Source organism: Diabrotica undecimpunctata, chromosome 2 (assembly GCF_040954645.1).
Source record: "Diabrotica undecimpunctata isolate CICGRU chromosome 2, icDiaUnde3, whole genome shotgun sequence".
Lineage (NCBI taxonomy): Eukaryota > Metazoa > Arthropoda > Insecta > Coleoptera > Chrysomelidae > Diabrotica > Diabrotica undecimpunctata.
This window is the reverse complement of record NC_092804.1, coordinates 152,847,557-152,864,390: the sequence shown is the minus strand read 5'-3', so window position 1 is coordinate 152,864,390 and position 16,834 is coordinate 152,847,557. Positions and strand designations below refer to the sequence as shown.

Here is a 16,834-nt window from a genome sequence, read left to right as displayed (position 1 = left end):
TTTCTCATCATAAAACTGAGGTCATCCTCGTCTTGTGCGATCACTATTTGGTCGTCGGCAAAACTTAGCGTATATAGATATTTGTTCCTTACTGGTATACCCATTCCTTCGCACTTTCTTTTCCATGGTTTCAGGGTTTTTTCCAGGAATATTTTGAACAGGGTGGGGGATGTGGAGCAAGCCTGTAGTAGTCCCTTTGTCGTCTTAAATGGACTGCATATTCTATTGCCCATTTTGATAGCTACTTGCAGCAGTAGGATGTATCTAATTAGCGGCATTGATGTATCTAATTAGCGGTAGGATGTAAGATGCATATGCAAGATACAAGATGCAAGATACAATGGCAAACAGAAGTATATCCAAGTCTGTAATAATTATAGTAATTATTAATAATAAAAAGTCGAAATTCACGAATTCATTCAATCAACGAGAGCTTAAATTCTTTCTAAAGATGGGATTTTTTTGTTCATGCGAGATTAGCCATAATCATACTTTAGAAGAGAGGGTGGATTCGGACCAAAGGGACTTTCTAGTCATTTTTTATTAAACTTGACTTTCAGAGAAGGTTCTAGAAAATGAGAAAATGATATCTGTTCTTGAAAGTGAAACATTAGTAAATAGACAAAGCACACAAGCTATTGACTTGTTTCTGAGAAGGATCGATCGTAAAAGAACCATGACTTGTTCTGGATATGCCAATTAGAAAGGATAGTATAACCCTTCTAAGGATTTGTTGGCCATGGGCATAGCTAAGAGAAATTTAAGAGAGAAAAAAAATTTAGGAATGAATGAACATGCTTCTTGCTCACCTGTGATCAATCTTTGTTTTTACCTAAACAGCTCACTTCTTTGACATTCCGACAATCCTCACAAAAAAATTTAAGCAATCTCTTAATTTTGATGTCCATAACTTATAGGATGTTCAATAGATCATGTTTTCTGTACATTGTTGTATTTCTTTGCTTCTCTCCATCATCCATGCTTTTGTGGCATTTCTAATTTTTGCTCCAGTAAGTGATTTAACTGTCGTATTCTAATCAGTGCCCATAATAAAAAACTAGTTATCACTAAAAAAATCATTAAAATACCTCTTAAGTATTTGCTCAATAGCTTTTTGTGATGTAAGTAAAACAATAAATACTTATGTATTGTAACAACTAAGAAAATTCAGTCTCATGCAACTTCTAATATAAAATAGCAGAGCATATTCCTCCACGTTACATAACCCTTACTGATGGTTAGTATTAAAAGGTTCAACACAAATGAGCACGTAGGGTCGCAGTGTACCAATAGTTTTAATAAACGAAAAAAAGTTTAATTTTGTATGGTCGTTGGTTAATGCTATCTTGTATATATTTATTAATAATTATGAAGAGTTGATTGACCTTTGCACTCATTTTTAAATTGATTTGAATTATATCTAATCACACACACACTAAATGAATTCGTTGACTGGAAAATCCCATAGACCAATTTTTCACTGAAGTTAAACTAAGTTACACCTAAATCTGAATAATCAATCAACATGGTAGTAATTATCAAGTGAAAGGGTTTAATTATATATGATGTATTATAAAAAAATATCACGAATTTGATCCAAATTAAATAATATTATTACAATGGGTATTTATTTTTTAATTGAAATTAATTCAATCATTTTTTTTTTGCAAAATTCCTTAGATACGTCGATTTTTATTTAAAGCTTGTCACATTTTAAGAAGGCTTTTGTAATTTTACTCCTGCACTTGAGAAGTAATCCCAACTTCTTTTTTTCAAATGAAATGCTGCATCTTGTGATCCCGTTGGTAATACCATTTTTACAAGATTACAACGCACTATTTTTTTTGTATATACATGTATATACAATACGAAAATAAAATATTAAAAAAAAGAAAACAAAAAATTCTTAAAAATATGTTTTAATGTAAAAGAGTGTCAAAATGTTTTCTACGTGTAGACATAATTCAAAGCGATGATGAAATTTACTTTTTATTTATTTTATTTATATTTTGTCAAATGTGTTGAGTTCTGTGTCGGGTTTCTTGAGTAATTGGGCTAGTTATCATTGAACAATATAAGTCCTATCTTCTTCTTCTACGACACTACAGCCCAAATTGAGCCTTGGCCTCATTTATTTTTTGCCTCCACGCTTGCTTGTCTGTGGCTGATCTTTTCCATACACGGACTCCTAAAAGGGCTTGTGCGTCGCTGTTTACTCTCTTCGCAGCGCTTTCTTGGTATTCCAACTGGTCTCTTTCCCTGCCTCCGTTCCGCTCGCGGAGATAAGAATATGGCCGAGGTGAGAAGGCCCTGCCTGTCGTAAGAGGCGACTAATGGGTAGGAATCGAGAGGTGGAGAGCCGTCGCTTGAGGTGTCGGGTTTGTAGAAACGCACACGGACGCTTAGGCGTCACGGTCGCCGGTCTACACTCCTAGTATCCGAGACGAGACTCTCGGGGACCACTCTACTCTCATTCCAAGAGAACCAGGCGAGGTTGAACGAGCTGGGCCCGTACACACCTCTTTTGGCCTTACACCAACAATCGTGGTGTCGGTGTCCCGGCACGTACCCGCCTGGAGATTTAAGAGTGGTAGAGGAGAGATCCTCGGCGGCGACCTGTCTACGTGCGAGGTGGAAATTCCTCTGCCTGCGTCACCTGTCCGCCTGTGGAAGGGGGTAACGGATAGGTGAGGTAATCGCAACACAGGTACTACGGGGGAGGTGCCTTGTGTACGTGGCGTGCCACCTTCATTTTGGTGTCGGACTCGTAGGGGCAGTGGTATCACTAATGGTATGCCGCAAGGTAGGAAGACTGGAGTCCTGCTAAGTTTTATATTTGGAGGTCACAAAGCTTTTGCAATTGTCTCTTTCCCTGCATTCTAGGATTCAGTGCTCCTTTTGGTAGCCTATCCTCTCTCATTCTTATCACATGTCCGGCGCATTGCAATCTTTGTATTCTGACAGTGGTGCTTCGTTATAAAGTTGATAAAGCTCGTTGTTGTATCGACTTCTGAAGATTCCGTTTTCTCTCACAGGTCCTAGTATTCTCCTCAGTAGGTACTTTCATTTCGAATGTGTCGAGTTTCCTTTTGGATGTTTCTTCAGGACCCATGCTTCACTGTCATAGCATGGCATTGGTCGAATTAAGGTTTTGTAGATTCTCATCTTTGTATTTCGGTGAACATTTTTAGACTGAAATATATGGGAGAGGGCAAAATAAGCTCTGTTTGACGGCGTTATTCTCTTCCGTATTTCTCCATCTTCTGATCCGTCGGCATATATTTCTACTCCCAGGTATGTAATCTTTCCAACCGTTTCAATGTCATCTTCATGTATGATACGTAGTATCACTTAACTGCAAAATATAATAGCAGAAATATTCATTTTCACTGGATACTCAAAGTTTCCCTCATCCAGTGGGGATTAATGTCAGATTAACAGCAATAATATTATTTCAATATTGGAATGTGCGGTTTTCCCCATAATTCTAGTCCACAAGTCCAAATTGATTTCAGGATGGATTTGTAGATTAATATTTTATTTTCAGATCGATAGTTGATAGTTTTTTTTTAATTTTCTGCCTAAAAACCAATATCTACATGTTCTCCAGCTTATAACTCAGTCGTTTTCGCTTAGTAAATACGATATATGCTTCTTCTAGTTTAATCATATGTTCAAGTACATATGTAGGTATCTTACTTCATCCCCTTGTGGGATTCCTTTACCGTTTAAGTATACAGTCGGACATGTTTCTCCACGCGTGGTAAATGTTGGGTGTAGTGAGTTTTTTTTATTTATTTTGACTCTCCATTGTTGTATTTTATTTAAGTTATTTTGTAGGATTTCTGAGGCTATTTTGGGATCTTTGCTAGATGATAGTATTGCCGATCATCCGCAAATGTGACTTAATCCCTTCCTTACCGCGAAATCACTTTTTTTATTGTTTCTTTTAAGGTTATTTCCACTAACTTAACAAGTTGAGTAAAAAATCGTTTCTTTGAGCAATAATTTTATGGTAATAATAGTATAATATTCCCGTTAAATTGTTGTGGCGTTAACATAAAAAACCGCTGTCATTTATAAATGACCTACATGGTCTCTGAAAAAAAGTTACTGTCAGTTTTTGGGTGACGTGGCAGGCAATGTGTTAAGGTGCGTCGCAAATGTTTCGGTTTTTTCTAGTGGACTTTCCGCCCATTTTCCTGTTTCTGTTCTTACTGGTAGGATCGTATAGTTCTGCCTTCGTAAGGTTCTTGGGTTGAGTTTACCGAAAGTACAAGCTGAATGTAGCCGCAAATGTCAAAAATATTTCGGTTTGGCAGTGTTGCCATGTTTTTATAATGCATATGTTGTATGCTTCAAAAATAAAGAGATAAAGCTTTTAAAAAGTACATTTTGATTATATTATTTTATGAATTCTGCAATTTTTTAATTTATATGAAGCAATAACGAGTAAATATTTGTCTCTTTCGAGATTAATTGCCAACATCTGTTGTAATCTGGCAACTGCTGATTTGACGATTGCCAAATCTATCCTCTAATTTATCAAAGGGTAATTGCTATAAAATTTCTAACAATTAACTGCACTTAATCTCCAAAGAAACAAATATTTACTCATTGTTGTTTTATATAAATAAAAAATTGCAGAATTCATCACATAATATAAACAAAATGTACTTTTCTAAAGCTTTATCTTTTTATAATTGAAGCATACAACATCTACATTATAAAAACATGCCAACACTGCTATACCGAAATTTTTTGTTCCATGTTTGACATTTGCGGCTATAATCAGCTGGTACTTTCGCTAAACTCAACCGGTTCTTGTAGCCTTCCAGAACGAGTCGTCAATGGCTTGGGTTGTATCTAGTTTTGTAAGTATTCTTGAAAAATTGCATTTTTTTCTGCCATTATCAATTTTTTTAGTTCTTTTTGGATTTTAGTCTGTTTTACTCTGAGGTGAGATTCACCTTGCGAGAACTTATGGATTATATGAGGTTGTTAAGACCATACAGCCTCACCGCACTTCGACCTATAGAGTTCTTTTCTGCATATCTCAATCTAGTTGAACTCTAGGATGCCAGTACTTTTGATGAACTTGATTAGCTTCCTATGTCAGAGGGCGCTAGACTGACCTCACCTAGGATTTTTTGTCGTTTGCAGAACAGTGCTATGCAGTTGCATAATATATGCTCTGCCGTTTCTTTCAGAGAAACGATAGTTCTAACTATCTGATTTCTCCATTTTTTTTAGATGATATCTCAGAGGGCAGCGACCATTTGCATCAGAATATCTTTTTTACTTATTTCGAGAAGGCGGTTCCCAAACAGCGCAGTACGTTTTAAGTACATACAATTTTGGTACTGTACGTACATGACGTAAAATGTACGTTTTAAGTACGTACACTGCGGTACATACCAGTACGTACTATTACGTCTTAAGTATGTACCAGGAGAAAGAAGAGCTAAACATATTTATTATGTTAGGTTATGTTAATCTAACCTAATTTGGAGTACAGTTTTGATGTGATAATTCATTGCATTCATTTAGATTTTTTTTACTTATTTTTGGTGTTGGTGCTTATAGTGTGGTTTCCTGTTATCTTATTCAGTCGAGTGTTTTTTAACTTATATAGTCATACTGAAAAATGTATTTTGTGGGTGAGGAAGTATATTTCAAATAAAACCATTTGGTAAACTTTAAGATTTATAAATTTTGCTTGTTTTTGTACTTCAAATATGAATAAAAAAGATATATTCACCTATATTTACTTTTATTTACATAAATCATAATAAGTGTGTATAGTATGTACATAATATGTATATATAGTATGTACCAAGTACATACTTTCCATATGTACTAGGTACGTACCTTCAGTACGTACTAGGTATGTACCATAATTTTCAAAATGTACGTCTTATGTACGTATTAAGTACAGCTTCGTACATACATTGTACATACTTTATGTTCCATCAGTAAGTACTTAGTTTGTCTTATGTACGTACTTGTGCTTACTGGGTTTGCTGCAGTAGGCTACACTTTTATGAGCCTTTTGCTTGCCTTTGTCCTGGCGTGTTAGACCAATCTTAGTTGATTGAGTTCCTCTCTGATTTGGCTTTTCGATAATCCACAGAAGGATTCTGGACCCTGGAATGTGGTATTCTTCTTTTGCGACGCTGTCAGCTTCCTTATTTCCAGAAATTCCCTTGTGCCTGGCAACCACATCGAGGTTACTTCGTTGCGTTCCGCCAGCTTCTTGAGGAATTGTTTACAGTCCCAAACCAATTTTGACTCTCAAATAAATGACTTTAGAGCCTTTAAGGCGGCTTGGCACTAATGTCTATAGCATGTATTTCTGCCTGAAAGAGATTTGTAGCGTTGCCAAGAGTTTTGGATAGCCTGAAATTGGACCCAATATTATACCATACGAGTGAACCTTCTTCCCGTTTCGATTCAACTTCTGCACCCATTTGGTGATTTTTTATGACCACTTCGAATCCTATGGAAGATTTTTAGGTGGCCAACTAGATCTCCAGGTTTTATAATTTGCGTCTGTCGCAGTTTTAAGGTGGTAGTTACTGTCTCCCTCCTTATGCAGAACTGCAAGAGAAGAAGGTTCAGCATCGTCTCTAGGGTTGCAGTGGGGCATGTTAATATTGCCCCTGTGATTCCCAGACAAGCTAGCTGCTGCATAATTAGCAGCTTGGCGTTAGCTGTTGTTTGTTGTGTTTTTGGCCACCCTACGAGTAATGCGTGTGTGACCATGAGCCTAATCGTTTAATATGGCTAGAGGGTCATTTTAGTTTTTCGGCCCAAGTCTTTCCAAATCTCTTGCGGCAGGTCCAAATTGCTATTAAAGCTCTGGATAAGATTTTTTCAATATGACTATTCGAGGTGAGTTTTTGATCTATGGTTACCCCCAGATATTTTACTTCTTTGGAATAGTCTAATGCGATGTCATTCATAATTGAAGCCTGTAAATTGTATTCACGTCTTCTTGTGGAAGGTATCAAAGTCGTAAGTAGGTGATAAAAATACGTTTATATAAAAATAATTTATTTAATCTTATCTGATGCATGACGAGAGGGAAACATTTAATAATACAATACTTAAAAGGTCTTAAACAATCAGACATAATAAAATAAAAATATAAGTCAAGATTTTTCCGGTTGTACTTAGTGAACTATGAGCTGACGATCAATTAGCCATGAAATAATGCTACAAAATACTGAGCAAATCATACAACACAATAAAACAATAAAATACGACATGAAAATTATTGTAATAGTGAAAATATCATTGATTAAAAAAATTATAACATTAAAACATATTTTATGAAGTATTTAGATTCTCGAACCTGTAAATAATATAATTATACTATGTTAATTTGTAGGAAAGATCTTTAATTACAACAATTGTGACACACAGAAATATCAAAATAACTATCGCTGCGTGTCACAGATTCAACGACATCATTAAAAATATATACGAATAATTTGACAAAGTAATTAAAAAAAATTCTCTCTTCTAAATTTAGGTATCTAAAAGCCATAATTTGTGCAGATAACCTGTTGTCAAACAAAACATTTTCCAAAACGATAATCGGGTACACTGTTTCCATTATTTTTATGAATAGGAAAGCGACAAAGACTTATTTATGTTAAGCCGCAATTCCACTGAGGCGTCATTGAAGTATGCTGCACTCTTTGAGCGGAAGAAACACGAATAAACAAGAAGAAAGATTTGTATTCGTATTTGAAAAAATGGCCGAAACTACCGATACCCTGGAGGGTAACTTCAGCTGAACAGCTAGCGTTACACAGTGCGCTCTATCGGTAATTTACATGAAACATATATCACAACATAATTTACATATTGAGATCAGTTAGAAGGGAATTCTCAGCGCTTGTATCAGCATTGAATTTTTAAGTTTACATTGGAGGTACTGTTGGCATTTGGTTTGGTTAAAATATTTTTAATTTAATATATTTTTTTGTATTTCAGCTTAAATTGTGAATTTTTTAGAAAAACTGAATTGTTCGCTTTTAAAACTTACCAAGAATTTGAACATATGTTCAGGTAACTCTATTACTACTTAAATCAAAGTGGCATAGTTTTTAATGTAGTTGTCGTTTAGGGCAAGTGACAAAATTCCTTAACCTGGAGTCGATGATATCAAATACAAAAGAATTGCACTGTGCTATATTCATGGTGACAGGAACTTTAAAAGCCGAAGTAAAGGAATTCGAGAACAAAATGAAGTTTCTTCTTCTTAGAGTGCCTGTCCGTTCCGAACGTTGGCGATCATTCCCGCTATGATGACTTTGTTGGTTGCTGGACGAAATAGCTGTGTTAAGGTCTTTCTATACCATGCTCTCAGGTTAGCATGCCAGGATATTCTTCTTCGTCTTGGGACCCTCTTCCTTAAATTTTACCTTGCAAAATGCATTGGAGTAGTTCATATCAGGTTTAAAAATACTAAATTACCCTAACCTAACTTTATAATATATTTTCTGTATTTAATAACATTTTTTAAGTTAATTTTAGTTTTAAAATAACAGTAATTTTTATTATCTCAATCATTTACGAATTTCTGTTAATTGCGGTTTATGGAAACATCGAATCAGAGATTATTGCACTTTGGATATACAAGTGAAGTGATCGGTGGCCTCTGGAATCTGTGATGTAGATTTATAGTAAGCCAACCTTAAAACTTATGCGGAAACGAAATTTAAAATAAACGAGAACTTAAGGAAAGTCAAAGAAGATAATGCGGAAACTCTAACTATTGACCAAAAATGGGGAAAAATACAACATGCCCTTGTGTCAGTTGGAAAAGAAACCCTCAAACCACTTGTAGAAAAAACAAAACCTTGGATGACAGTAGAACTTCTTGAACTTATGGAAGAACGAAGATAACATAAAGCAAAAGACCTGAATAAATACAAAGAAATTCAGAGAAGCATCAGAAAGAAAATTCGAGAGGCAAAAGAGAAGTGGCTCTCCGACAGATGCAAGGAAATAGAAGATCTGGATAAAAAGTATGATAGCTTTAATTTACACAAAAAAATCAAAGAAATGACAGGTTCTAGAAAACGTATAAGAACGAATATCCTTAGAAATGATAAAGGGGATATTATTACTGATATGAAGGAGAGATTATGTCACTGGACCAATTACATCCAACAACTATTTAATGATGAAAGAGAAGAACTGTCATTAGAAATCACCGAGGATACCGGACCACCAATATTAAGAGAAGAAGTCATCTATGCCATCCAAACCACAAAAGAGGGTAAAGCTACTGGACCAGATGATGTGCCAATCGAATTATTAAAACTCATCGATGAAGATGTTATTGATGTAATGGTTGAACTCTTTAATCTAATATATCAGACTGCCACAATCCTCAGACAATGGCTGCAATCGACCTTTGTAGCAATTCCCAAAAAGCCAAGTGCAACAACTTGCTCAGATCACAGAACAATAGCTTCAATGAGTCACACACTTAAAACATTTTTGAAAATAATTCACAGCAGAATTGTTAAAACTCTTGAATATGAAATTAGTGACACACAATTTGGCTTTAGAAATGGTATGAGTACAAGAGATGCTTTGTTCGGCTTGAATGTGCTGGCTCAGAGATGCATGGATATGAATCAGGACATGTACTTATGTTTTGTAGACTTTGAAAAGAATTTGATAAGGTTCAACATAAAAAGCTTGTAGATCTATTAAAAAGCAAAAATATTGATAGTCGTGATATGAAAATTATATCTAATTTATATTGGAATCAAACTGCCAAGGTAAGAGTTGACAACCAGTACACCCAAAATATCAAAATACAGAGAGGAGTCCGCCAGGGTTGCGTGCTGTCCCCACTACTTTTCAATGTCTACAGTGAAGCGGTATTTCAAAAAGCGCTCTCAGACTCAATAGAAGGTATATCTATCAATGGAGAAGTTTTGAATAACTTACGTTTTGCAGGCGATACAGTAATAATGACGGATAACAACAATGATTTACAGAACGTAATGCAACGCCTTAATGAACACTGTCATGAGTACGGACTGAAGATAAATTTAAAGAAAACTAAATGCATGATCATGACTAAATCTGCACATGCAAATATCCAATTGACTATTGAAGATACTGCAATTGAGAGTGTTAATAACTATAAATACTTAGGAACATGGATAACATCAGATGTAGACCAAACCAAAGAAATTAGGACACGCATTGAAATAGCACGTGCATCATTAATTAAACTTAAAAAGTTTCTTTGTTGTCGGGTTATAAGATTAGAACTACGCCTGAGAATGCTTCGATGTTACGTGTTCTCTACTCTTCTTTATGGCTTGGAAGCATGGACACTAAAACAAGTCCATCTGAATAAGTTGGCCGCCTTTGAATTTTGGTGTTACAGAAGAATCCTACGAATATTATGGATTCAAAGGATATCAAACGTGGAAGTAACTAGAAGAATAGGAAATGAGGTGGAAATAATATTAACTATCAAAAGACGAAAACTTGAGTACTTAGGACATGTGATGAGAGAGCAAAAATACGCATTATTACAACTTATTATGCAAGGCAAAAGCGAAATGTGGGAAGACGAAGAATATCCTGGCATAAGAACTTAAGGGAATGGTTTGAATGCAGTAGTGCAGAACTTTTTAGAGCGGCAGTCAACAGAGTCCGCATAGCCATGATGATTTTCAACGTTCGATAGAAGATGGAACTTAAAGAAGAAGAATATATATATATATATATATATATATATATATATATATATATATATATATATATAGCCTAAAAAATACAGTCAAATTTGAAAAATGATTTGAAGATTTATCACAAACCTTCCACCTGATTCCATATTAATTACGGAGATAATACTTCTTGTAATAAATAAAACAAATGTTGTTCCTGGTTTATTTCAAATGTTTTAATATATGAACTAAATTAGATCAAGACGTTTGATTTTACCCAAATTGTTAAACACAGACAATATTAAAAATTAATGGGAAAATCCCAGTAGTTGGCTGTATACCATCGTTTAAAAAAACATACAGAAGTTAAACACTTCACCATTGTATTTAGGTATATAAAAACATATAGTTAAAACTTTTACAAGTGTCGTCAAAGTTTATACAGTAGCAGCATAACGTTTTCGATCTAATCAGATCATCTTCAGTGCCTTATGTACTTGAAGCTAACAATGAATTTGTGGCTATGACATCCATATATGGGTTTACATCTTTCCAAAATTAAATTATATGTTGACTCTAGGTCGATGACAATGGATAAATTTAATACTTGAGGAGCTACATGTCTCTCTCCTCGGTTTTTAACACGTGGTTCTTGTCAGTTAAGACGACACAGACTAACTGGCTGAGGTGACAGGAATATAATTTAAGAAGACAGCTAAACATGACAAAGTATTGGTGTGTTCCGCGACTAAAGTAATTTTTAAAAATTATAAAATCTTATTTTGTTGTAATAATACCTAACATCTTACTAATGAACCTTTAATTAAAATTGAATCTATTTAAATGATAGAAATTTTGTTGTTTTTTCAATAATAGAGATTTGCAGATTTAAAGGTAAGTGTTTTAACTTCTGTATGTTTTTTTACAGACAATATTATTGTACTATGGTGTTTGGTGCTGTTTATCGAAGATTATCGATATTAAGTAGCAAAAATTTGGAATTTTCCATCGATGCAAGCAATAAAAAAATATTTTCTGATCTATAATTTGTAAAAGGAAAACCACAAATTATATATTTGTAATTTTTCATATTGCTAGATCCTATTACCCAATTATTGGAGGCACTATCACACATTAGATGGCACCATTTCATTTTACTATATTTATTCACATATTACATAGTGGCACATCCTCATTGATTGTCAGCTCTAAAGGAATAATTTTAGTATTAATTTTATTGACAAAAAGAAACAAACAACAATGTATTTACACTCTAGTCCTATTCGCATCTCCTGTTATTTTGTCCACCAACTAAAACAAAACATTAAACAGTATCAATAAGAATTCATCTAGGAATATTTTACATAAGCTTATTACTCATTAAACTATAAACATAAAAATATATAAGTATATATACAGATCTATCAAAAGTGGCTATACCGTGTAACGATGTTCTGATCGTTTAACAGTTCGAACCGTGGGAGTGTCAATATTTGCGCATCCACTTCTACAACGTGACGGCGAAGTGGGATTCGGAACGGCAATTTAAGGCGTGTGAATAGCGGAATTAGACAGTCTTGTAGCTAGCGCTCTAGGCTCCCTGACTCGCCGGTGTAGTGAACCTGCGAGCCAACCCGGACAGAGAGATTTCCGTATTGAGGATCGTACTCTGTCCTTAACCAAGCGGAACCCATCGATATTGTGTATTAAACATTACCGTGGATCTGCACAGAGCCAACCCGGACAGAGAGATTTCCGTATTGAGTATCGTACTCTGTCCTTAGCCAAGCGGAACCCATCGGTATTGTGTATTGAACATTACCGTGGGACCGCTATTTCATTTCTGTATTAGTAATAATTAGTTTCTTTTCTTTTATAGACGTTCGCCGGGGACTTCATTCATCGCGGGATCCAGACGGGGACGTAGAATTCATTTTATTTTTATTTATTGTATAAGTATACAACGTAGAATTCCTTTTTATTTTTATTTATTGTATATATACTAAATTAATAGATTTATTTTTATTTCAAACCTGTGTTTTACTGAGTCTGTCGCCCCGAAAGAGCTACCCATCACAACCGGTAATTAGAGGAGTTTACCAAAATTACAAAAACGTGATAGCAAATTTTTGTATCGTACCATGGCTGTAATCCACCAGAGTTAGCTAACCCCCAGTATCGTTTTAACTTAAAGTCCCATACTCAATTTTGAGCATGAACTACTACTTTACATATACAGCGTGTCTATAAATGGTCTTCACAAAAGAAAACTGCAAAATCTGGACCTCATTCTATGTCGATTTGACGAAAATTATCTAATCGAAAAATGCTTCCCAAGGAAACTAGAGCTCTTTCAAAATGGCACCCTAACATCGGATTAATTCAAAACAATTGCCTTTTAAGTGATATACATTATATATATATATATATATATATATATATATATATATATATATATATATATATATATATATATATATATAGCCGTTTGGCATGAATCCGTTGTTTTTAGTATTAAATTTATAATTTTTGTATCCATTGATCAAACATTTGCCATTACGAGAACATGTTGGGCAAATCTACAGTAAAGTACCACAATTGTAGTGAGTGACTCATGTTTTAACGTTTTTTCAGGCAAATAAAATTGGATGTTTACCTTTTAGAAAAAATATTTTTGTTGTTGAATTAGTGGATTATTGCAGAATCTGCCCAGTCTCTTAACAATTGACAAAAACCTTCTTCTTCTGACTGTTCAAAGAATACACGTTGAGAGAGAACGGGATTTTATTTTATATGAAATACATTTTAATATTTTGACTGGTCTATTTTTAAATTGTTCAAATGTTTGATTTATCTGTTATATATCTGGTATATCTAAGTTATCTTCAATGTTGTAGTTTATATCTTTCTCTAACGGTAGATAATGTCTGAGAATTGTCGCAGATTAAGGAGATGTAACTGACAACAATGTGATTATTCGGGTAGTTCTTTTATTGTATGTTATCTGTAAGTCAGTTTCATAAGCGCACTAAAAGGGAATTCATAAAGCAGAGAACAGAATTGTTCTCAGCTCAGCCCATATTAGGGTGCTGTCTTTTTATAATTTCAGCGTTTAATTTACTTTGTACCGTTTGACCTGAAGATGTTTTGCAAAGTGTAGGAAGGGAAACCGGTCGTTTTGGTAGTAAAATTAAATTTATTGTGATCAAGTCTTATTTTATTTCTTTTACCTATTTGAAGTGGAATCAAACGAGCAACACATTCATGATTTGAATAATATAATATTTTTATAATTTTATTTTATATTTTAATTAATTTATTCGGACATTTCGGAATTGCACATGTTAAAATTTAATTTGATAACGATAGAGGAATGCTTTTTTAGAGTATAATTAAATTAAATTGGTATAAATTGATAGAAAAGAAAAGTATGAAATAAATTATTGAACGTTAAACGTCCTTAACGATTGTAACGGCATTCGTACCATTATAATAAGTTTACAGAACTAGTAACATTAATTACTATTAAAAATACCTATTCAAAAGAATAGCCAATTATATGAAAAATACCAATAAACTTACCATACTAATTCCTGGAAAATTTAAGATTGTTCCCAAAATGGGTATCCTCCTTAAAAAGTTTATGGCAATTGGGAAAAAATCACTGAAAACAATAAAATATTATATTACTGTTCGTAATAGGTGCGTAGACCAATAGGTTGGTAATATGTGCGCCGCGCGTTCGTGGCATGAACGTACGATTAATACGTGTATTAAGGTCACGCACAAACGGTGCATCCGAACCACCTTCTATCGGTTTTTCAACGAACGCTTTGGTGGTTCGCATTTAATATTTGGACGGGATCGCGAAAGGTTTGTTGGTTTTGGCGCATCTGAGTATATAAATATTTGGTGGTAATGGAATGGCCGGAAGAAAATATTATAAAATTTACCGTAAGAAGCAGATTTTCGAAGTTGGAAGGTGACATTAGTGTAAAATTCTTAATTTGGCCACTTATTTCTTGCGACTTCAAGTCCATCATAAGGTCAAAACCATTTCGCGTTTTAAACAGGTTAGTGTGACACCAACGTCGTTGCTTCCTTCTTCCTTTTTTTGTACAAACTTGCCATTACCAAGAAAGCAAAACTCATCACAGAAATGGCGTGAATTTTATCCCGCGATAGAAACATGATTTTCTACAATTACTAAATGTTCGAAAGTTTCCTTTGGATCGCGAAAGGTTACTCAAAATAAAAAATTTAAACGAATATTGAACGCGCGGCGCACCCACGGCGCGAAGTGCGTGGCGTGCATATCTATACGCACCTTTAAATACATCAAAAATCATCGGCTCCTCGTGAAATTTTAACAGCAGAGGAATAACATAAAATAAAATAATATGCGTATAAGTGGGAACGCTATCCGTCAAACAAACACGAAAATGCTAGAACGATAACTGTGCACTTACTAAAACTCAACCACGAATAGGCATACTATGTAAAGAAAATGCAAGCACATCCAACTCACTAACCAACCTAATCTATATTTATTTTGTTAATAATTTTTGTATTTTATAAAAATTGATATTATTGTATCGTATGGAAGTGTAAATAAATGTTTTATTTTCTATGTAATACTTATTTGTTTTTGTTTTGTTCCTAGACCCATACAATTTATTGTTAAGGGGTGGGGCGCGAGAAACATTAATTTCAACAAAAGGGGGCGTAGTACAAAAAAGTTTGGAAACCCCTGGGTCAGAAACATGGACCATCTCCAAAACAGACGCAAATCGTCTTCGAAAGGAAGATACTACGCAGAATAATGGGCGCAATCTGAGAGAATGGTATTTGGAGGAGGCGATATAATTTCAAATTGTACGAAAAGAAAGAAATAGTTAATGGTAAAGATGTAATATCTATAATAAAAATAGATAGGCTTAGATGGGTTGGATATGTGTCAAAAGCAAATGATTACACACTGAAATTACCCACCCAGACGAACCTTATTAGCGGCACCAGTAGGAAATAGGAGTAGAAGTAGACCAAGACTGAGATGGAGAGATGGTGTAGACTAGGACGCGAGGAATATCGGCGCAGCAGCCTGGAAACGGTTGGTAATGAACAGAAACGACTGGGGAAGGTTGAGGCTCAACTAGTGTTGTAGCACCACTGATGATGATGAATATGTACAGAAGCATCGCATTTCCACAAAAATGGAATCATAAATCGTCACAATAGTCATTATTGTTATATATTATTTTATATGGGATTAAACCACATTTGATTGTAATGAAAATTACATTTTAAATTTGTTTTGGTCATTATTGGTAGTGAAAAAGCTGCACACTTAAGAGTAATTAAGTTTAATATAAAACTAATTTACCTGAATAACAAAAAGAATCCATATAATTCTAGTAACATCCCCACCAGGGGCCATTTTAATAATACTAATATTATTCCTCCAAAAAAGGCAATTGACCTTTTAGCTTTATGCCGTTGAAAGAAAAAGAGGAATGTTCTTTGTCGACCTATGATAGCTACCAAACCTGATATAAATAAAATCTAAAAATAATAAAACAATCACTATGATAACAAAGTATACATTTAAAGCATTCTGATATTTTTACAGTTTCAAGTAATAATTTTAAACATTTTAATTGATCTTTAAATTATATTGCTTTGTATTACTTAATATTGTTAACACTCATAAATAAAAAACAAATCCATATAATTCAGTTAAAACGTATTGTAAATACAGAATAAAGATCATATAAAACTACAGAAAGTACTACATATTGTAGCGAGATTAAATAAAACGAGCGGTTCGAATTTATATACATACATTTATTTATAACTTTACAGTTCGGTAGTATCTTAACAACTAACCTCTACTTCTAACATTGTTACCTATATATACTACAGTTACTAAGTTCGAGAATATTCTGGCGTTGTCCCACCTCTAATTCTCCTACGTGACCGGTTATTCTCTCTCGCACTCGATACGCCGCGAACTTTCGAGAGTATTAGAGATGCAATGCAACCGTTACCAGGGCCATGCCAAAAGTATGTTCGTAACACTGCTCCCCTCTTAAATCTGATCGTCCCGATCAGCAACTCCGGTA

The 16,834-nt window shown here is 34.3% G+C and overlaps 1 protein-coding gene across 1 annotated transcript in view; it reads right to left on the bottom strand.

The window, feature by feature from the left end:
* Positions 1-7,039: 7,039 nt before the first annotated feature.
* Positions 7,040-16,834, bottom strand: part of LOC140435062 (vesicle transport protein GOT1B) — a 28,631-nt gene continuing 18,836 nt past the window's right edge. The window contains exons 3-5 of the mRNA XM_072523748.1: positions 16,096-16,274; positions 14,295-14,376; positions 7,040-12,023 (exon numbers count right to left, since the gene is read on the bottom strand). Of these exons, the coding sequence (XP_072379849.1) occupies positions 11,979-12,023; positions 14,295-14,376; positions 16,096-16,274 (306 nt within the window). The 3' untranslated portion in view covers positions 7,040-11,978. The remainder of the gene's footprint in view (positions 12,024-14,294; positions 14,377-16,095; positions 16,275-16,834) is intronic.